This window comes from Corythoichthys intestinalis, chromosome 10 (genome assembly GCF_030265065.1).
Source record: "Corythoichthys intestinalis isolate RoL2023-P3 chromosome 10, ASM3026506v1, whole genome shotgun sequence".
Classification (NCBI taxonomy): Eukaryota; Metazoa; Chordata; class Actinopteri; order Syngnathiformes; family Syngnathidae; genus Corythoichthys; species Corythoichthys intestinalis.
The window spans coordinates 18,562,723-18,586,500 of NC_080404.1; the positions used below are offsets into that span (position 1 = coordinate 18,562,723).

The 23,778-nt window shown below is 39.0% G+C and overlaps 2 protein-coding genes across 15 annotated transcripts in view; both read right to left on the reverse strand.

Moving 5' to 3' along the window:
• The window catches only part of lyst (lysosomal trafficking regulator), a 131,191-nt gene extending 120,627 nt beyond the window's left edge, over positions 1-10,564 (reverse strand). For 10 of the 12 annotated variants that reach the window (XM_057847858.1, XM_057847864.1, XM_057847861.1 and 7 more), the window contains exon 1: positions 9,522-9,936. In XM_057847858.1, coding sequence (XP_057703841.1) covers positions 9,522-9,602 — 81 coding nt within the window. In that variant the 5' untranslated portion in view covers positions 9,603-9,936. Of the gene's footprint in view, positions 1-9,521; positions 9,949-10,542 lie in introns of those variants that run through there. The other 2 variants (XM_057847853.1, XM_057847852.1) reach the window with 2 other exon arrangements.
• A 956-nt stretch (positions 10,565-11,520) lies between these two features.
• nid1a (nidogen 1a) overlaps positions 11,521-23,778 on the reverse strand; it is a 34,505-nt gene continuing 22,247 nt past the window's right edge. For all 3 annotated transcript variants that reach the window (XM_057849068.1, XM_057849066.1, XM_057849067.1), the window contains 8 exons: positions 23,490-23,717; positions 16,852-17,024; positions 16,219-16,345; positions 15,967-16,138; positions 13,079-13,236; positions 12,888-13,011; positions 12,434-12,546; positions 11,521-12,021 (listed from right to left, as the gene is read on the reverse strand). In XM_057849068.1, the coding sequence (XP_057705051.1) occupies positions 11,891-12,021; positions 12,434-12,546; positions 12,888-13,011; positions 13,079-13,236; positions 15,967-16,138; positions 16,219-16,345; positions 16,852-17,024; positions 23,490-23,717 (1,226 nt within the window). In that variant the 3' untranslated portion in view covers positions 11,521-11,890. The remainder of the gene's footprint in view (positions 12,022-12,433; positions 12,547-12,887; positions 13,012-13,078; positions 13,237-15,966; positions 16,139-16,218; positions 16,346-16,851; positions 17,025-23,489; positions 23,718-23,778) is intronic.

Here is a 23,778-nt window from a genome sequence, read left to right on the forward strand (position 1 = left end):
AACAAGTTTTATGTACTTAAAACAGCACAGTAGTAGATTACAGTTAAGCTGTAATAAAATATTATTTTTGAAGGAAATAGTCATCCATTTTGTTTTCATTGTTACATACATGTCTAAAACAACTTCAAGTTCAATTGTGAAGGAAAATAAAAAAGTGACATTTATCTGATTAATCGATTAATTACTCTTTAATGAATCAATAATTTTAAAAAATCATTGTTAGTTACAGTCCTAATATTGTTTTTCAGTCCTAAATTACATTTTTAAATGATGATTATCATGTTTTTAGGCAAGGCAAGGCAAATTTATTTATATAGCACAATTCAACACAAGGCAATTCAAAGTGCTTTACATCACATGAAGACCATAAAAATCACATTTAAATCAACACAACGTAAAAACCAAGACAAAAGATCGCATTTAATCACAGAATAAAAATAAATAAATAAAAATAAAACAAAAATTTAAAAAAAGCAAAAACTACTACTACTAATAATCATTGAAATCAGCAATGGAGATAAGCACAAGAGGAATAGAAGGCAGGTAGATTGAAATATATGGACAGTTATGGATATGCAGTGCTAAACAAAAGCGTTTTTAGCCCTGATTTAAAGGAGCTAACAGTTTGAGCATTTTACATGAATATTACGTTTGTACATGATAGTTTTCACATTTTTACATGATGATTATCACGTTTTTACATGAGATTTCACGATGTAACAAGATAGCAGCACACTTTTACATAATGGTTTTGACGTTTTTAAATAATTAGCATGTTTCACATGATAATTAGCACGTTTTTGCGTAATAATTACAACGTTTTTACATGCTGTTATTACGTAAAAACGTGATACTGGCCTTTTTTGTGTGTGTGGCAGCAATACACATCCGTACAATGTAAAAAGAAAGTTCCCTATACATTTTGTTTCATCACGAATAATAGTGAAATATGGTGCAGTGAACCTGTTGGCAATGTGGACACTAAATTGTTGTATAAAAACAATAAACAGGAATGCAGAATTGCAAAGGGCTGTCACAGCACAAAGCATCATTAAAAATGAGCACGGCTTGAAAAGCGGAAGACGCTACCCTCGAGGTCCGACACAATCTGGTTTGGGACACAAGTTAAACTCTAATGTGTTTGTGTTTCAAATCAATTTTTCCCCAGTAGAAATAAAGGAAATAGAAATATTGCGTTTCCTCAAACAGGGGCTATCCTGCTAAAGGACATTGTGCCTGAAATTGATGTTAGTTTCGCCAGCCATTTATATATCACACAATAAATCCTTCCAAATAATCCAAATACCGGTAATTATCAAAAGTGCTCTGTTTTATTAGCTCTTTTGTATTTTTGTTTTGCGCTTCAGAGAGGAAAATGGAGAAAAAAAGATAAAGGATTCAAATTTTGGTGACATTTTATTATTCATTGATGGGCCACTGATGGGCTTACAACTTTTGTCAATTGCTTAGTACGTTTCTCTGCTTAGACTTAATCTTCTCAAAACTACTTGTTCAACCTCACAAAATTGTATCACGAGTGCACATCAAAAATCCGTTTCTAATTTCTTTGAACAAGTTGCAGATGTTTTCGCACATCCATGCAAATGATTTGTACAATTCTCAGCTGTTTCCTACATTATCAGCAGTATCTGTCATGATGGTCAAAATGGATTTTAATGGGTCTTTATTAAATAGTCTCATCATCCACAACATTTAGTCATTACTTCATTGCATAAGTCTTTACATGCAAAATGGATGAACATGTTGTCAGACTATATCTACGTGTGTGCTTATTTCTAAGCATTCTCGTTACTTATTTTACTTAATTTATTTTAACCTGCCAAAATTTATAATACAGTGGGGCAAATAAGTATTTAGTCAACCACTAATTGTGCAAGTTCTCCCACTTGAAAATATTAGAGAGGCCTGTAATTGTCAACATGGGTGAACCTCAACCATGAGAGACAGAATGTGGGAAAAAAAAAAAAACAGAAAATCACATTGTTTGATTTTTAAAGAATTTATTTGCAAATCATGGTGGAAAATAAGTATTTGGTCAGTACCAAAAGTTCATCTCAATACTTTGTTATGTACCCTATGTTGGCAATAACGGAGGCCAAACGTTTTCTGGAACTCTTCACAAGCTTTTCACACACTGTTGCTGGTATTTTGGCCCATTCCTCCATGAAGATCTCCACGAGAGCTGTGGGACTGTTGTTGGGCAACACGGACGTTCAACTCCCTCTACAGATTCTCTATGGGGTTGAGATCTGGAGACTGGCTAGGCCACTCCAGGACCTTGAAATGCTTCTTACGAAGCCACTCCTTTGTTTCTCTGGCTGTGTGTTTGGGATCATTGTCATGCTGAAAGACCCAGCCATGTCTCGTCGTGGAGTGTGACTGACTGAGATTGTGGACAGGTGTCTTTTATACCGATAATGAGTTAAAACAGGTGCCATTAAAGTGACCAAATACTTATTTTCCACTCTAATTTGTAAATAAATTCTTTAAAAATCAAACAATGTGATTTTCTGTTTTTTTTTTTCCACATTCTGTCTCTCATGGTTGAGGTTTACCCATGCTGACAATTACAGGCCTCTCTAATCTTTTCAAGTAGGAGAACTTGCACAATTGGTGGTTGACGAAATACTTATTTGCCCCACTGTAGTTTGGGACAATGTGAGTTTCCACCACGCCAACATAAAACATACAACATATTGAAATGTTGATATAGCGTGATACTTTGTATCCCAAAAGGTTATCGATATGCTCCTGCCAAGAATCGAGATACCCTTTTAAAAAGGTGTCAATGTCTAAAAAAAGTTGCTTCCTAAATCTTCCAACATAATAGTGTCTCAGTTAACAATAAGGCTACATTGGCGGTGCTCGACGCCCAATCCATTTAGACTGGGAACGTTCGTTCATTCGAAACCAGAGCATTCACAGTCATTCTGTCCGATTTTCAGGGCATTTCGAGGTCACTTGCTATTCATTTTAGGGCATTTACAGGTCATTTTCTGTTGAGTTTGAGTCACTTGCCTATTCATTTGGGTGATTCCCAGGTCATTTCCTGTTCAGTAACTCAAAATAAACAGGAAGAGACCCATAAAATACCTCAAAATCAACAGGAAGTAACTGAAAATGAACTATGACCTTAAATGGCCCAAAATTACATCATTGCCTGGCATTGGCTGCAACTACCGGCCATAGACTTTCAATCCATTTGAACTGGGAGGGTGGCAGCGAATGAACGTCTAGTCCTGATAAACTCATTCCAATTCACAACAGAAGCTTGTTTTTCTGTTTATTACCGGTAGTTGATTGCCATGTATGCAGCATGAATTGACATCACAGCAGATGCCTGCAAAGGCTGGGTAAGGCATTCAAGAATTCTCTCCACACTGACTGTATAGCAAGAGAGGACATCCGTTGTGACATGGATAAAAATTTGTGGCCCAATAGAGAGGAAGATCAAGATGTGTAGAAAGAATGGGGGAAAAAATCCCGACAGCATTCGAAGTTTAGTTGTCCCGATTGTATTTTGTTCACATTTCTATCTTTGCTTTTATGTTTTTTGTCTTTGTGATACTCAGCGCTGTCTCTTGCTCTTTGTATCGCAATGACATGGTCAGTCAAGACATTGTAAATACAGTAAAAGTGTAAAATGAATCTTGTCCAGTCCCTTGTCATCAATCTCCCACACACAAAGGTGTAATCTGCTAACAATTTTCATCAAAACATAAGTAAACCATCTTCAGCATCAGAGCCTTCCACGAGTAACAGTAATGGATGTAACAGTAATGAAACAAGGACTTGTCATTCTGACAGCACTGACATGTTCATTGACACAGAAATGTAATTTTGAGCGGAAGACTAAGTTTTTTGCACAAAAAAACTTGCTTTTGCAGGTAATCCATGTTGTTTTGCTATTTGTGTGACGTGTTTTGAGAAATGCACAAAGTGTATAGAGAATTTCATTTCTGATCTGAGAAACGTACTAAAGCAATTGAGAAAAACTGTAATGCAAGTCTGATCAGACGTCTGCTAACCTGCTGAAAGTAGGAGGGTAACAGAACGAAATGCAGCATGCCGACTGATTTAAGAAGCAATCTATTCTACTCAGGATTGAAAGCACCTGCTGCTTCAACCCGAGTACACTAACTCAGTGTCAGACTCATGACATCGATAGGACCACTGGTGAAGGTTAGAGGCGAGTCCCAAGCAAAATGGAAAATCAGTTTGGATTCGTCTTTCTTCCCTGCCAGATTACTGTGACAGCATGACAAGAGCTGCATGACTTCAATCACAAGATTACAACACAATAAATCGACAAACACACAAGCCTCTCATTCTCAATTTAAATTAGTTCAGCTTCTGATTTGTTCAGAGGCCAAAAACCCCATTCAAAAAAATTAATAAAATCACGCACTTATTTGTGAGTTCTGGTTAAGATTGTACAATTTACAGTTGGAAATTGAGCTCACTCCATGTGAAAAGGTGCAAAATATGAGTAAAGTTATGAAGTGGAAGCTACTTGGCCCCAAAGTACAGGTTCCTTGTGCAACAGGACGAGAAATTGGAAGGATCATGTTTTATTTTATTTTTCTGAAGTGCACCATAAAAATGTAAAGCCTGTAGTGTTCTTCACAACTGCAAATTATTTGTACAAAAATAACACGACTTTATGGAAATAGCAATATATAAACTTAAACGTGCCTTTGAGTCGGGCTCCAGAATTTTAGGAGTGCATAATGCAAAGTAAATATTCACATTTCCACATTTTGATCTCACTGATGAATACTTTGCGACTCAATTTTCGCGTTGTCAGTGCATCGCAGATTTTTTTAATCTTGTCATAAGTGTCTTGTTATAAGAATAAAAAGGTTCTAAAAACATATTTAAATACATTTGATATTCATCTACGTATTTATGTACACTTACACACACCCACACACGTATCATGAGGGAATTAATGTACAGTATGTATTATTTATACATTATTTTACGCATGTAATTCATATCAATAATATTTTATTTTCTATACGTTTCAAACTATTCTTTAATGTTCTAATGATAACATGGTCGGTTCTGGTCCCCATTAACAGCGATAAGTGAGGGATCACTGTATTTACAGTACAAATAGGCATGTGCCGGTATGAGATTCTGACCGTATGACAACCTTAAACCAGAATATCACGGTATCACAGTATGGCAGTCACAGCTCTAAAATGTGTAACTTTGAGATATCGGGGTTTTCTAAAGTTCCATTGTACATGATTTTTATTTTTCAAAACATATTGGAACATAAGTATAATGTTAAGTTAAAATAAATGTTAAAATTAAGAAAAAAATACAGAAATATTCTAAATAAAATTACAATAAATGCAGTCCTTTAAGTGAGCCTAAACCAACAGCCACAGCTCAACATTATTAGCATCAGAACAAAAATAATAGAAATATTTTCCATAAAAAGCATGTGTGTATGACTCGTATCATGTTCACATTATACACACATTCTCTTTTTTGACACAGACACGTTGTCAGAGAGAAAAAAACTACCACCGCTAGACACCTAAACACTAGAGGTGGGAATCTTGGGGCACCTTACGATTCGATTACGATTCAGAGGCTACAATTCGATTATAAACCGATTATTGATGACCCTCCCCCTACCCGCGTTTAATGTTTCGTACATTAATTCCAAAATTGTTCAAAAATCCTTTCAGGCTAAACCAAACTACTATTTCAGTGTCAAGTTAACCGCTCGAAACAGTAAATAAAATACTCAAGTCCCCAGTCTGTATCAGCAACTGTAATCAATATTCAATTAATTTAATGTTGTGAATCAACCTTTAAAGTTAAAATTGCTCCTGTCATTCCATAATTTCCCTTCTGTCTACTTTCCACATTTGAAAGTTTTAAAACTGTTTCATTTAAAGATAGATTCAAGTCAAGATTTTGCCGATTTAGGTGTATTTTAGATAAAAAGTGAATTAGGTTCGTTACAACAGAGAAGTCTACTGCTCTAGTTCTCTATACATGTTCTAACGCCGCCTTGCCATGTCATTTTGTATCTAGTTCTATATATACAGTGCCTTGCAAAAGTATTCGGCCCCCTTTAATCTTGCAACCTTTCGCCACATTTCAGGCTTCAAACAAAGATATGAAATTTAATTTTTTTGTCAAGAATCAACAACAAGTGGGACATGATCGTGAAGTGGAACAACATTTATTGGATAATTTAAAACTTTTTTAACAAATAAAAAACTGAAAAGTGGGGCGTGCAATATTATTCGGCCCCTTTACTTTCAGTGCAGTAAACTCACTCCAGAAGTTCAGTGAGGATCTCTGAATGATCCAATGTTGTCCTAAATGACCGATGATGATAAATAGAATCCACCTGTGTGTAATCAAGTCTCCGTATAAATGCACCTGCTCTGTGATAGTCTCAGGGTTATGTTTAAAGTGCAGAGAGCATTATGAAAACCAAGGAACACACCAGGGAGGTCCGAGATACTGTTGTGGAGAAGTTTAAAGCCGGATTTGGATACAAAAAGATTTCCCAAGCTTTAAACATCTTAAGGAGCACTGTGCAAGCCATCATATTGAAATGGAAGGAGCATCAGACCACTGCAAATCTACCAAGACCCGGCCGTCCTTCCAAACTTTCTTCTCAAACAAGGAGAAAACTGATCAGAGATGCAGCCAAGAGGCCCATGATTACTCTGGATGAACTGCAGAGATCTACAGCTGAGGTGGGAGAGTCTGTCCATAGGACAACAATCAGTCGTACACTGCACAAATCTGGCCTTTATGGAAGAGTGGCAAGAAGAAAGCCATTTCTCAAAGATATCCATAAAAAGTCTCGTTTAAAGTTTGCCACAAGCCACCTGGGAGACACACCAAACATGTGGAAGAATGAAACCAAAATTGAACTTTTTGGCCACAATGCAAAACGATATGTTTGGCGTAAAAGCAACACAGCTCATCACCCTGAACACACCATCCCCACTGTCAAACATGGTGGTGGCAGCATCATGGTTTGGGCCTGCTTTTCTTCAGCAGGGACAGGGAAGATGGTTAAAATTGACGGGAAGATGGATGCAGCCAAATACAGGAACATTCTGGAAGAAAACCTGGTTGTATCTGCACAAGACCTGAGACTGGGACGGAGATTTATCTTCCGACAGGACAATGATCCAAAACATAAAGCCAAATCTACAATGGAATGGTTCAAAAATAAACGTATCCAGGTGTTAGAATGGCCAAGTCAAAGTCCAGACTTGAATCCAATCGAGAATCTGTGGAAAGAGCTGAAGACTGCTGTTCACAAACACTCTCCATCCAACCTCACTGAGCTCGAGCTGTTTTGCAAGGAAGAATGGGCAAGAATGTCAGTCTCTCGATGTGCAAAACTGATAGAAACATACCCCAAGCGACTTGCAGCTGTAATTGGAGCAAAAGGTGGCGCTACAAAGTATTAACGCAAGGGGGCTGAATAATATTGCACGCCCCACTTTTCAGTTTTTTATTTGTTAAAAAAGTTTAAATTATCCAATAAATGTTGTTCCACTTCACGATTGTATCCCACTTGTTGTTGATTCTTGACAAAAAAATTAAAATTTTATATCTTTATGTTTGAAGCCTGAAATGTGGCGAAAGGTTGCAAGGTTCAAGGGGGCCGAATACTTTTGCAAGGCACTGTATGTGATAGCTACCGTAGCATTATGTTTGTAGCAGCTAGCAACTGGGCATTGTTTGTAGCGGCTGTCGACCGCAGTCAGGTATTATTGTTTTATGTTTTTTTTTTAATCTAGCGGCATGAGTTCATCATTGTGTCCCGACAATCGCGCTGACTGTGTTTTAGTTCCGCTTTACCTGGTATAATTAAATAATCAGAATTTGGATGTTTGATAATCGTTCTCGAATCTTACACGGCCGAATCGCAAATAATCCAAGAATCGGAAATTTCGCACGCCTCTACTAAACTCGCTGGAGTTAACTCTTGTAGCTGGTGGGAAACATTCATGACAGTGTTTACGAACCTTTAATTTTGTATAAATGTGAAATCATACTGGAGGTATTGCCTCCTCGACAGCCACCCTCTCCAAACATGGCCCTCCTCTTCTAAGCCGCAGCCGTCTGTAACTTTTCTCAAGCCGAAGTATTCCCATACCAATGATTTTGTTTTCTTCTATGGGGGAGGGGAAAAGTTCAGGAGGTTCACCTCCTCCAGCACATCGTGTAGCACAGCCTATTCACTGACACTGAGCAACAACCGGTGAGGGAGGGTTGCACCTGCAAGCGAGGGATTTCTCCCTGCATTATTGGGATATAAAAAATAGCTAATATCGTAGGGATGGTATGAAGGACATTTTTTGCGGTTTTGAAACCTTGATGTTTTCATACCATGGTATACCTTGAAACCGGTAATCAGCACATGTCAATACATATGTGATAATCCATGCATATTAGTGCTGCAACGATTAATTAATTGATTCGAGTATTCGATTAGAAAAAAATATTCAAATTAAATTTTATTCCTTCAAGTATTCATTTAATTAAAGTGGTGTTGTAATGGTTTATTTTGAAAGTGTTTGCATTTAGTTTTATCTATTAAGGTGGATACACTACCCTCTGGTCTGCCTCACATGGCTGAATCCAACTGCTCCCTGCTAAGAGCAACGTAAGCCAAGTTTTTGTTTGAGCTAATGTTTTTTATGCATTCATAATTTAGTTTATTGGCATATTTGGTCCTTTTTTATGGGAATATGTGTCTGAACCATTTGTTAAGAGCATTGTAAAAAAAAAAAAAAAAAAATTAGCATTTTATATCATTTAAGTTAGCGGACTTTTGCTATGTAAGTTAGCCAACTGTTCTTTTGATGCACATAGATCCTCATTTTTAAACAATTTTTTATACTGTTTGAGGCTCAGCTCATGTATTTTAATTTTTCATGTTCCTTATCCGATTACTCGATTATTCGAACTAACTAGTTCATCGATTAATCGAATACTAAAATAATTGATAGCAGCCCTAATGTATATAGATGATCAAACAAACAGACACACAAAAATAATCAACGAATCACTCATGCAGTCGAGAGACAAGTGACTATGATCATACGCTTAACCACATGAAGCCTCGAGAAATTAACTTTCTTGAACCAACTGGCTCAAATGTTTCGATGCCTTACGAGGCTTCATCTCACCATTACTAAATTTGAAAACACCCATTTACAGTAATAGACGTCCAATCCTTTTTGACTGATTCGCTTGCTTTCAGCCCCTTACAGTCGAAATGGATTGGACGTCTATTGCTGTCAATCGCAGCCAAAGAGTTATAGGCAGTCCGAAGCCATTCTTGAGCGAAAATACAACTGACAAAATATTAAAATGTAACCATAAAACCTCCTTAATAATTATAGGGGTCAACTAAATATCTGGAAAATAATACAATTGCTGAAATGTAAATTGATTCTATATGAATAAGTGGTGTATATGCACTGTGCAGCACCTACCTGCAGATCAGCTCCTTGAAGCCTACAGTCCATGTACTTTTCCCACGCATAAGACAAGTCACTTTGCAGTAAACTGGCCATATCGTCCACAACGAGGAAGCCAAGAGTAATCGAACGAACCTTTCCAGTTCTTCCAAAGTTCTTCCACTAGCGCCGACCGAATCCCCAAATGATCTCTGGAGTCGTTCATAGCAGATTCATGCTTCACTGCGCTCTTTCCCCCCCACTTTTTCATTCAGCATCTGCAGAGGTACCACATGACCCCGAGTTACTTAGGCTTATATGGTCAACATGTTCAAATTATAGCTGACTAGGCTTCGGTACTTGGACTGAACTTACAACTTGCGTCACACCTGATCATGACCAAAACAAACACGGATACAGAGGGTTTACAAGCTAGCTAGCGAAGCTAGCGCCGATGTGACAGGAGACGTTTAACAAACATTGTAGCTGCTCGTTTCCGCTACATATATTTTTTCCGAAATAAAAGATTCCGATTTGGAACACACGTTTCTCTTAAATGTTGCATTTGGATCACAAATATTTAAGGAATAATACCATATTTCTGATGTTTATTTGACTGCTATAAATGTTTTGTTTAAAGGATCATATAGGCGTTCTTCTAATGAACTTTACGTTGAAAATTCTCCTTCGATATCGTCTGATTTGTTGTTACGAGCTTGACTACTTCTGTGAATGAGAAAAAAACGAGTATTTCCAAACAATATAATCAAAATGAGCCTCAATTGCCAAAGAGCCGCTGTGCACATGCACAATGATCATTAATTTTAAAAGCCACACGTGTAAAATATTTGGTGATATTACTTCAGTTAGTACGATTAATCGTATCAATTGTATCGCGCGCGGCACTGCTTGCACGGCAGCTGTCAAAACAGTTCGTGTAGCAATAAAGTTGGGCCCATAATTATTTGCCCTCACAGAAAAAATACCACACAAGTCTTTATGTCACGTCGCTACGCATAATCTAAATTCAAACAAAAAGGAATTAATTTTTCAATACCTTATTTTGTCCCATAATAAAATAGCCAGCTTCTGCTGGCTGATTAAAATGATTTTTTTTTTTTTAAATAAACCCTTCTGTTTGACTGCAAGGCAAAATAACCAGCTTGGAATGTGACGAAAACATACGACTGATAGACATTTCTCAATGTTTTGTAAATCAATATTTTTAAATTGCGCATTATAAGACTGTTTTTAAAAGAAATGATTCCCTTGATGAATGCAACCAATTGAAAACAAAACAAACAAACAAACAAACAAACAAACAAAAAACACTATAAAATTGCGGTAAATATCAATTAAAATCGCGCAGGTAATTATTAATCATCAATTAAATAACGTTGTGCATTAAAATAGCAATAGCACAGAAGATGACAATCATTTCGATGTTTGAAGGGCCATTTTTGACTAGATTGGAACTATTCCTTAAGACAAAACTGAGGAAAAATATGGTAACATCATGACGTGTTTACTGATGTTTCCCATTGTATGACGCACGAGAATTCCTCAATCAATCCATCAAAATCACTCTGGGAATGTGGTGCATTCAGGTACACTGTAAATTCATAAATCAATAAACGGACCGGCTAAAATACCCATCTTTGAAAAGTATGTTTTGCTCATAACTAGTCAATAAAAATCAAAGATACTGAACTTTCAAGATATACTGTACATACAAATAACTCATATTAAGATTTATTTTTGGGGGGGGTACAACTTAAGTCCCTCAACTGTTTCACTTCCAATGATGGTGACGTGCAATCCATTCTGATCAGAGGGATGGCATTGCAGGATTAGCTGTCAATCGCCGTCAAATCCAACCAATGTTTTAAAGATTTTAGTCCACAAAAAATGTACATCACGACCTTCCTAAAAGAGCTGTATTGCAGTCACATAAAGGATAGTTGTAATGCACCTTACGAAACACACGAGGTCACTATCACCAAATTAAAGTCACAGTGAGTCAAACAAACCTGTTTAAAAATCTTTTTATTTTTTGCTGCCCATCATGTAAACTCATCTGACAAAGCTTGTACAGGAACTTCAGTCATAGCTGACAAAACACTAATACAAACAAGCCACAACTAACAGGAAATGGCATCATGAGTTACTATAAAGTATTTCACATTAAATTACTAATCCCTTGAGTTTTATTCTCAGTTTATGTGCACTCGGGAAAATGTCAACATAAGAAGTGTTTATATTTACAATTCAGTTGGAATTTCATAACGTAAAAATGCAGATAAGAATAGCAATGAGCAAGAAAAGGCACAGTAAATTCATCTCAGTGGCATTTCCAGCAGTTACAGCACCGTAACGCCGAGTGGCTCATAATTTGCTGCCACTTCTCAATAACCGCTGTCCCTCTCAACACAGCCCACGCCAACTGCATTGTTGGGACACTTGCAGGAACGACCGCTGGGCGTTGCTAAGCAGAGGTGAGTGCAGCCGCCGTTGTTCACCGCACAGTAGTTTTGTCCTGGAATTGGAATCATACAGATATTGTAAGATTCTTTAAAAAAAAAAAAAAAAAAAAAAAAAAAAAAAAAGCGGGGAAAAAAAAACTACCATAGCAGGAAACGATAGGAAATAGCCTCTTCATGGTTTCTTTTACAGACACATGCACGCGTACGGAAAACACATAGCTAACAGCAGATGTTGGAGGCTCTCCCACTGATCTGCACATTCCCAGGCTTCACACATATAGCCTTATCTCGAAAGGGAGGATGAGGCCTAGGGCTGCTATGGTTTTTTTTTTTAAATATTCTTACTCAGTGATGAATTTCAATTTAGAGAAAAAAGTATAGTTTTTTACGATTATAAAACACACTTCCTTCAAAGAAAGCACAGAACACGTCAACCTTAACCCATATTGCGGTTATCACATTCACCTGAAGGACATTGGGCGTAGGCTGTGGTGATCCCATATAGCTTAGAGCGTTTCTGAGGCTGGAACTCGTCAGACTCCCTCCCAGTATAGCGATCCACTGCGACCACAGCGTCCCTGTTGTAAATAATGCAAGTGAGCAATCCCACACTCACGCAGACGAGAAACTTGTCAAAGTGACTAGTTTGTGTGTTTTGTGTAAAGTCTGTCAAGAGTGACTAAGTGTGGGAAGATAGAACTGGCAGGGTTTGCTAATGTCCAACTGTGGAAGTGTGTACCTTCCCCCAACTGAGGTGGAGAAATTGCAAGCAGCTGCCACTTTTTAGGATGCCTCCACACACACACAAACAGAGATCCCAACCCCCGCCGATAACACCACTCAACATAGAAAATACAGCAGATGGGGAAAACCTAGCCGGTATCAAGTTGATAGTAATGTAGTTGCATAAGTTTCAAACCTCCTCCAGTCAGTGTAGTAGATGTTCTTTCCAAACGACGTAACACCAAATGGGTATTGAATGCCCTCCGTGATTTGTCTGCGATCACCTCGGACAGGATTGGTGCATTCCACTTTATGTGTGCCTACAGGCAAGATACGTGTCAGTTCTGACCATCAAACGTCACTTTATCGATGAATCGTCCGCCCTACCAGCGTCCGCCCAACACAGCAAAGAGCTCTGGGCGTCGTAGGTTAAACCATTGGGAAGGCCTAGATCGTCTTTCACCAGCACTCGTCTGTTGGATCCGTCCATGTAAGATGTCTCAATCTTGGGACCGTCTCGGTTCCAGTCGGCCCAGTACAGATTACTGTTGTAATGACATGTAGTAATAATCATTGTGCAAAATGTTTTAAATGCTATTTTATTAAATGGTACAAAACAGTGATGAAATATACTGATATGTTAGAAGTAAATAGACACCTTCATTGGCCGAGCAAATCCCCTGACATCAACCCAATTGAAAATCCTTGGAGAATCATAGTTTACGAATAACTAAACAGAACCCTCATTTTAAGATTAATAGCGTACCAAACGAATGCTATTTTTAGACCGTGATGTCACATATCTTAAACCAGAAGTTAGTCAACATAGAAGCGCCCTTGCATACAACCAATGTTTGTACTGCTTGTTTTCTGCCCGTAATGTTTAAAAAAAAAAAAACATGCCGAGTAAACACTGCTGCTATGGAATTTGTAGAAACGACTCTAGACATTACGTCATATGAAGAATGTTTTCTTCATACGTTTCCCGAAGCCAAAAACCCGGGAGGAAAATATGTGAACAATGGATCAACCTGTGCGGATGTCCAAAGAAAGAAGCCATTCACTTTTCTATGCAGTAAACATTTTGTTGGGGGCCATGGTCCTACAGATGACAATGCTGATCCATTGCCTGCCCCGAAGAGGTAAGCCATTTTGATATTTTTTACTTGGTTTACTGCTTCTGTCTGACAATTAATTACCTGAAAAAAAAAAATGGTATCTGACTGCCACTGTTGTTATCTTTTCTGTTGTAAAAAAACAACTTTAGTAAGGGGGAAGTGTAAATAAATTATAGAATTAAGGTTTTTAATCATGAAAAAATTAAAAGTGTTCATTGGCTGTCACTGAGTAGCATTTGCGATCGCTACACAAAAATAGCAATATAAATTACCCCCAAGAACAGTCAGAGACGTAAGACAACCAGAGGATATAATATATAAGAAAGACAGGGTGGTGGTAAAGGATAGATTGATGAAACAGGAGAATGTCATTGTCAGTGGCGTAAGGCAATGCACACAAGAAAAAGGTGTTGATAAAAAAGCTACCTCTGGATCAAGTCGGCTCTTTTTCCCGTCTTTCTCAGTCCTTGACACTCAAGTCATCTCTTTAACTAAACATTTGTATGTTTTTCTACATCTTTACCAGTGAATTTGGCACCAGGGACATCATTTTCGGACAGAATTGGTAGGTTTAGCTCAGTAAACATATAATTTCTACACTATTTACTAAAGTTGCACCAATACCGATACCACTATCGGCAGGGGGCGCCGATCCGGCCCGAATTGGTGGTATCGGTATCGACGAGTACCAACATTTAGGGCGCCGATACCATCTACTGGCATCACTTGGACGCAAATGTACGGTCCTCCCCACGTGTGCTAACTTCCCAAATCCCGATGCATGACATTTGTATGTCTTTGTCTCGAATTTACCAAACGAAATTAACACCTTCGATATCAATATTAAGGATGTTAACTACAACGCATATCCGGGATGTTACGCTGCTCATCTAACATAACATTCACAAACAATTAGCATGCGTAAGCTAACGCCTGTTGTTGTACCGCCGATGGGATCAGAAAGGTTAAGACCGTGGGAGACTAAGCAAACTCATGGTTTCATGATGAACAATGAGTGGGAAATTAAGAGCGGCGTACTTCAAACTCGTTCTGTTTATGAAAGTCGAATGTCATATACTGGTGTTGTGCAGTAATGAGCAGAAGTGACTTCTGCGGCCATAAAACACTCTAGCGGCGCAGCGCGCACACTAGATATCATCAAATAGCAACCTAGATGTCCTATGTTAGATCCCATGCCAACTTTCGCGCGCACACACTAGATATCATCAAATAGAAACCTAGATGTGCTACATTAGATACCATGCCATTAGCTGCGTGAGCCCAGAGCGACGCCATATTGTCCATTGATGAATTAGAAACCGCCATGACTGAATGGAAGTTAAGCAGGTCAAATCAATCCATACCAGTGACTATAGATAATGCTGCAAATACTGTTAATTCAGTACATGTTACAGATGGACTCGGACCACAAATAGGATGTTTTGCTTATATGGTAAATATAGCTGCTAAGAGAGCTGCAGCAATCAACAGTGTGCCCCACTTTACAAACAGTAAAGATTGTTCTCAGCACTTATATGCAAAATTTCTACAGCTCAATAAGTAGTAAGCACATAAATATTATGCACCAAAATGCTTGTTTATATGATGGCACTGTTATTTTTGCTTGTTAGCAAATAAAAAAAATAAATAAATAAATAATAACAGTTATATTTTCTGTTTCAGAGCATTAAATGTATTGAATTGTATCGAAAATCGTACCGAACCATGACTTAACTATATTGTTGCATCCCTTATACGTATATATATATACATACATATATATATATATATATATATATATATATATATATTTTTTTTTTTTTGCCAACAGAGTGGTATCGGAATGGTATCGGTATCGGCAGATACTGCACAGCCAGGTATCTGTATTGGTATCGGGCCCAAAAAATGGTATCAGTGCAACACTACTATTTACATGCATTTAGCATTAGGGACAAACGTAAGCTTGATCCGCCTAGCAACAGTTGCTAACGTCGTGAATATTAATGAGCAAAAGTGACGTGTTGTGTGCGGTGCCATTGTGTCGAGCCTTCCTTCATTGATGTAGGCTGGGTTAAGGTGCAGGCTGGGTTAATGTGCAAAAATAAAAAGGTACAAATATTTACAACCACAAACTACTGTTTTGTAACTCTTACACACCCATTTGGAGGGTCCACAATAATAGCACGAGGGTTGACCAGACCAGAGTCTACGATGACACGTCGCTGAGAGCCGTCAAGCGAGGCCACCTCGATGCGGTCCGTCACAGAATCAGTCCAAAACATGGTTCGTCCCAAGTGGTCGATTGCGATCCCCTCTGGGCTCTGTAAGTCTTTGACAAAAACAGATACTATGTAAACATTTGTTTCCTCAGAGGATGTTATGATACAGGTACAGGTAAGGAAGTGGTACCTGATCGAATGACTGTCACGGGCTCTCCCCCTTGGATACTGGCCTTGCTGATTGAAGGAGACGTGATTTCCGTCCAGTAGATCATCTTGTCCACACAGTCGTAGGCCACTCCAATGACCACTTTCTCCTGTGGAGCAGGCGCCAAACAACAGCTTTGAACTCCGCTTACTTCAAAACACCAATGGTTGCAAATACAAACACGAAGCAGATGTATTTTCTGACATTAATGGAAGGACATAAATCAACACAAACAGCACCGAGAAGAAGCTGGGCCAGACATCAGACCAGCTGGTGTAAAAATTAGACGTAGAAGAAATGCAGATTTCAATTCGGCAGAGCGGGTGTTTGCAATTAGGGAGAATGCCACCATGTGCCTCCAATAAAACGCAACCCAGAATCCGTGCAGCCTTTGGAAGCAGGATGAATACAACAGGAATCATGCAGCTTTTTACAAGCACTTTATGAGACACCTCACCTGACGCCTGCAAAATAACAGCTTCATAGTAGTGGAAAAAATGTAGACCACTTATTAGCCCACATGAATCACCTTACACTTGTTAGCATTAACTGTCATTGGATGTTTAAACATATATACTGTATATCCTAAGGATGAGTTGATTAGCAGTAACTCACAGGCAGATGAAGGATGGGCTTGGCGTCTTCTTTCCTCATGTCATAGCCTTCCAGCGGGACATGCTCTATCCTACCACTCTGGGCATACAACAAGTGTGTGCCAGGAGGAAGGGGGTATACATCTGGTCGAGGGGTGGGTCCAATGGGTGGTTTCACCTCACCATGGTCAATACCTAAAAGAACATTGATAAAAAGAACATCACAAATCACCTAAGTATTTGTAGGGTGGGAAATTAGCATCAAAGCTAGCATGTTGTCCTACAGTGTACCCGTTATATTACTAATATTATTTCCCGCCAATCCCGGTCCTGGTGCCGGGATTGGCGATGGGCAGCGTAGGGTTGGTCGCCAACGGGCTTACAGTCATAAGAGATTCACATGATTACTGGGTTCTAGATCACAGAACTGATTTGTGCACACTCTCTTTTAATCACTTAGCTTATAGACACCCCCACCCCCGCCCCCCTCTTTCACTGGTCAATAGGCCCCCACATGGTGTAAACCGGAAATACATCTTGCTGACGATGGCACTAGCATATAAATAATTAGTCTAGATGTTCTATGTATTTCTTGTTGTTGTTTGTGTATGTGTTTCTTTTCTTTCTTCTCTTGTGTTGCTTTTCTTCTGTCCCCCATAATCTCTTCCTGTTCGCTGCTTTGTCATAAAAAAAAAAAAAGGTATTTTGAATGATCACAATAGGAGTATATCAGACTCTCAATGTGAAACATTAAAACTGTTCAGACAACCCGGGCACTTAGACTTCCATTCTCTGTGTCAAACAGCTGAACAGGACAGGTTAAAAAGAAAAAAACAAAAAATATATATTATTAATGTTATTTAGACCTGAAACGATTACTCGAATAATTAGAGTAACTCAATTTTGAAAATTGATCGAGGCATCTTCTCCACCTCGAGGAATCTTTTAATTTTGCCAGCTCTAAGCATGACATTTTGCCCAGACTACTTTTAATGCGGCACAACTTGCTGACGTCACATGCGTAGAGGAAGGGAGAGGCAGTGGATATATTTGATTTCAACCACGCACGAATATAGAGGTAATGACGAAGAAGCCGACTAAGGCGAAGAGAATGGCACCAAGAAAAAGCAGAAAATGTGAAAAGTGTGGAATCATTTCAAGCTGGAATCCAAGGCGAACACTGTTTCATGTATTCAAAGTAAGACAGCGCCTGCATAACACTTCCCCCGCCAGGCCCCGGCTACCCGCGGCCCCGTCGACGCTTCCGCACCCCAGGCTGGACCCCGCAACCGATGACCACCCCCGAAACCTGAGCCCCACTGCGACCCGCCCGCCTAGCCCGGGCTCCACCGAAGGCACCACGTTTACTCCAAGAGCAGAGGAGCCATACTTGGACAAAGTCAAATTAAGTTAACATAGTGCTAATAAATAAGATTAACGTCACTGTACCTTCCTAACATAACGTTAGCCCTGCGGAGGGCTAGGTTTCCATTAATTATGACAACTGTCGATGCGTGGCTAACGTGTCTTCCATACAGGCTTTATTTATTCTGTAAAAACACAGTGCTGTAGAATGATGGGGGTGTAAAATAAAATAAAAAAATAAAAATAACTGTCAGTTTTAGCTCGGTAGTCATTGATGGATAAAACACCAAGTAGCACTGTGGCCTAATATGCTCCAATACAGCAGGTATCATACATTTATGTTGAACACTACAAAAACTCACAATCTTATCAGGACTTACAATTTACACTTAAACTTAAAACTTAACAAGAATTTAAAAATAGCTTGACACAAATGGAAATTCAATTGAAACAGGGAGGAAAAACACCTAACTTATAAGTGATGTGTGTTATGAAGCGGAATGACATTTTAGGTAAGAAATAAGATTTTTTTTTTAAAAAATAAGATCTTATGTTTTTGAGTGAAAACAGTGAATTTGTTGGGGGTTTTTTTTCTATTCACATCTAAGATGCAATAGCGTACCGCACGCAGGCTATTTTTAGACCGTGACGTTGCATCGTAAAGCGGAAGTAGGACATTATATACACGCCCTTGCATGCAAACCATTATATTTTGGCCTTCTTTCTCCAGTAATCTTTCAAAAACAGACATGCCGATTATTCACTGCTACTATGGAACTTGTAGAAACGACTCTAGACATTACGACATATGAAGGATGTTTTCTTCATACTCTCCCGGAACCAAAAAATGTGAAGAATGGAGCTACAATGCTACTATGGCGCGGACGTCTAAAAGACCAGTTTAACGCCAGCAAAGTGAAGCCGTTCACATTTCATATGCAGTAAACATTTTGTTTGTGCCAAGAGGTAAGCCATTTTGATATTTTGAGTTATTTTTTTTAGCGTGGCGTTTTTCATGCTACTTCTGTCTGACAATGAATGAATGACCTGAAAAAAAAAAATAATAAAGTGGTATCCGACTGCCACCGTTGTTACCTTTTCTGTTGTAAAGAAACAAGTTTAGTAAGGGGGAAGTGTAAATAAATTAATAGAATGAAGATATTTTATTAATAAAAAAATGAAGCGTTCGTTGGCTGTCAACGAGTAGCATCTGCGATCGCTACACAAAACAGCAATGTACTCCAAAAGAACGGTCAGAGACGTAAGACAACCAGGGGATATAATATATAAGAAAGAGCTTATGGTGGTAAAGGATAGATTGTTGAAACAGGAGACTGTCATTGTCAGTGGCGTAAGAAAAAGGTGTCGATAAAAAAGCTAAGGGAAGCTTAGGTCGGCTCGTTTTTTTCCGTCTTTATCAGCCGTCGACACTCAAGCCATCTCTTTAACTGAACATTTGTATGTTCTTCCACATCTTTACCAGTGAATTTGGCACCAGGGACATCATTTTCGGACAGAATTGGTAGGTTTAGCTCTGTAAACATCTCCGTCATACACTATTCCCATTCATTTCCTAATGGGGACAAACAAAAGCTTGTCCCCCCTTAGCTAACAGCATAGTCACAGAAGCTAACGTCATAAATATGAATGAGCGGAAGCGACGTGTAGCGTGCGGTACCCCATTGTTGGCTGTTTTTCAAAAATGTACATCTAAAATAAAGACACGGATTGTCTAAAAATATTAGGTGAAATGTCTTGTTTTCTCATGTATATTTATAATTGCTCTTTATCTAAAAAAAATAAATAAAAAATTGATTAATCGAAGGAATTTTCAGTAGAATACTCGATTACTAAAATATTCGTTAACTGCAGCCCTAATATTATTAATACTATTAGACCTTTATCTAACCAGGTAAAAAACAGTTGAGACAGCACATCGATTTTTACAATTGGGACCCAATCAAGAAGGCAGTAAGTTAAATATACAGTGGGGCAAATAAGTATTTAGTCAACCACTAATTGTGCAAGTTCTCCCACTTCAAAATATTAGAGAGGGCTGTAATTGTCAACATGGTTAAACCTCAACCATGAGAGACAGAATGTGGAAGAAAAAAAAACAGAAAATCACATTTGATTTTTAAATAATTTATTTGCAAATCATGGGGGAAAAGAAGTATTTGGTCAATAGAGCCTACCCACCAACGTCATAAAACCACGTGCTCGCTGTATGGTTCCGCCCACTTGTCCGTCATTTTGACTCTGTATTAGCATTGTTTTCAATTGATGGCGGAATTTAAAATGCATTTCATGGAAGACCCGGTGCTTTCTGATGCCGCAAACTCACTGGATCTGTTGCATAAAAGGCGTTATGAGGAAAAGCTTCGTTCTATACAGTCGCCAGATCCATATTTGATGCCCAAATCGATGTTTTTCGACCCACTGTCTTCGCCCTGTCTGCCTGACATCTGCTACGCTGATATTTACAATTATCTTGTCCACACAAAATCAGCCTATTCCCACGAAAATTTGAAAAACTTCAAGAGCTTGGAGGCTTATAAATACTTCGTTGCTGGTTGGGTGAAACAGGTCCTCGTTCGGCAGGAATCTATCTTGTGCTTGGAAAGGTGAGTTACGAAATTTTCAATTCAAAATCTTTTGTTATTGCTAACATCCACTGTCAAGTCTAATGTATTTCATGTCGTTTGTCAATGGAGTTAAGGCTTTTAATGTTTATATGGTTTAGCGATAGCACTCTCACGACATACATACGTGTATGTTGTCGGCGATTAGCCTAGCAATGATCTTAATTGTGGTTATTTGTCAGCCCCGTAGACGAGGCCAGTTTCTTTCACTTGGTACCAGCTAAATATTATTCAAAAAAATAACGATGGTGGAAGAAAGGGAAGTCACAAACATCTTGAATTTGAAACTATGTCGTACTACGTCGTATGTTGTCGGCGATTAGCCTCGCAATGATCTTAATTGTGGTTATTTGTCAGCTCCATAGACGAGGCCAGTTTCTTTCACTTGGTACCAGCTAAATATTATTAAAAAAAATAACGATGGTGGAAGAAAGGGAAGTCACAAACATCTTGAATTTGAAACTATGTCGTACTACGTCGTATGTTGTCGGCGATTAGCCTCGCAATGATCTTAATTGTGGTTATTTGTCAGCTCCGTAGACGAGGCCAGTTTCTTTCACTTGGTACCAGCTAAATATTATTCAAAAAATAACGATGGTGGAAGAAAGGGAAGTCACAAACATCTTGAATTTGAAACTATGTCGTACTACGTCGTATGTTGTCGGCGATTAGCCTCGCAATGATCTTAATTGTGGTTATTTGTCAGCCCAAAACCCCCTAAGTATATCTTAAATGCATCTTACCGGATATAAAATGACTACTACATAGTCTGTGGTGATTTTTTGGTGCCCAGTTTTCACGTCGAATTGCAGCCGTCCATTTCGCTCTCCTCTTTGGATCCCTCGGAATACGGTAAAACTTCAAGTCTCTCCTTCCATCTTCTCTGTTAGTGCAACCAACAGCCACACACGCCTTCACCATTTTGATTATTAATGTTAAGGAGCAGAAAAACACGCCGTAAATAGGAGAAATGTACGTAGCCGTAACAGGTTAACACTATGTTTTGACGGACAAGTGGGCGGTACCATTCAGGAGAGCGGAGCTGTGACGTCACGTGGGTAGGGTCTATACCAAAAGTTCATCTCATTACTTTGTTATGTACCCTTTGTTGGCAATAACGGAGGCCAAACATTTTCTGTAACTCTTCACAAGCTTTTCACACACTGTTGCTGGTATTTTGGCCCATTCCTCCATGCAGATCGCCTCTAGAGCAGTGGTGTTTTGGGGCTGTCGTTGGGCAACACAGACTTTCAACTCCCTCCTCACCCCGTGGCGTCAAAATGATAACAAGAACGGGAAGCAAAAATCCCAGAACCACACGGGGGGACCTAGTGAATGACCTACAGAGAGCTGGGACCACAGTAACAAAGGCTACTATCAGTAACACAATGCACAGGCAGGGACTCAAATCCTGCACTGCCAGACGTGTCCCCCTGCTGAAGAAAGTACACGTCCAGGCCCGTCTGGGGTTCGCTAGAGAGCATTTGGATGATCCAGAAGACAACTGGGAGAATGTGTTATGGTCAGATGAAACCAAAATAGAACTTTTTGGTAGAAACACAGGTTCTCTTGTTTGGAGGAAAAAGAATACTGATTTGCACCATACCCACTGTGAAGCATGGGGGTGGAAACATCATGCTTTGGGGCTGTTTTTCTGCAAAGGGACCAGGACGACTGATCTGTGTAGAGGAAAGAATGAATGGGGTCATGTATCGAGAGATTTTGAGTGAAAATCTCCTTCTATCAGCAAGGGCATTGAAGATGAGACGTGGCTGGGTCTTTCAGCACGACAATGATCCCAAACACACAGCCAGGGCAACAAAGGAGTGGCTTTGTAAGATGCATTTTAAGGTCCTAGAGTGGCCTAGCCAGTCTCCAGGTCTCAACCCCATAGAAAATCTGCGCAGGGAGTTGAAAGTCCGTGTTGCCCAACGACAGCCCCAAAACATCACTGCTCTAGAGGAGATTTGCATGGAAGAATGGGCCAAAATATCAGCAACAGTGTGTGAAAAGCTTGTGGAGAATTACAAAAAACATTTGGCCTCCGTTATTGCCAACAAAGGGTACATAACAAAGTAATGAGATGAACTTTTGGTACTGACCAAATACTTCTTTTCCCCCATGATTTGCAAATAAATTATTTAAAAATCAAACAATGTGATTTTCTGTTGTTTTTTTTTCCACATTCTGTCTCTCATGGTTGAGGTTTAACCATGTTGACAATTACAGGCCTCTCTAATATTTTCAAGTGGGAGAACTTGCACAATTAGTGGTTGACTAAATACTTATTTGCCCCACTGTAGTAGTAAAACATGAATTATAAACAACACATAAAACCAGCAAAACATTTTGGTTATCTATTAGCATATGACAAAAACACTGAGTAACTATTTGAAATTAAAATCTATTCTTTGAGGTCAGCTGTTCTCACAATTTTATGAGTGCGAAATCCAAAACTGACCCCAACTTTTTTGTATGAAGTATTTGATTTGATTTGAAGAAAATTGGGGTCTTATAATTCAAAAACTCTCAGTTTTGTGCACCCAAAAATGATTTAAAAACAGCTGTAAGACCAAAAAAAAAAAAAAAAAAAAAAAAGGATTCCCCAATGTAATGGAGTCTATGCATATGAGGTAATGTGTTATTTACTCACACATGGGTCTACTGCCAGACCGAGACCGCGTCCCTGGAATCTCCTGTCCGTTTCGGTCCACGCACCAACAGTGCCCTGTGCTGCCATGACACTGCATGGGCTCGTAGTTCCCGTGTTCATCACATGTGGGGACGTACTGTCCAACCGGGGGTCGTGGACCCCGGGGTCCAAACTCAGTCACACCGAGAAGACTGTCTCGATGGTTCTCGCATTGCGTTTTTGTCCGCTCTGAAAGAAATGCATGGACGTGGATGCTATGACCCTTTCTCCTTGTTTAATCTTCAATTAC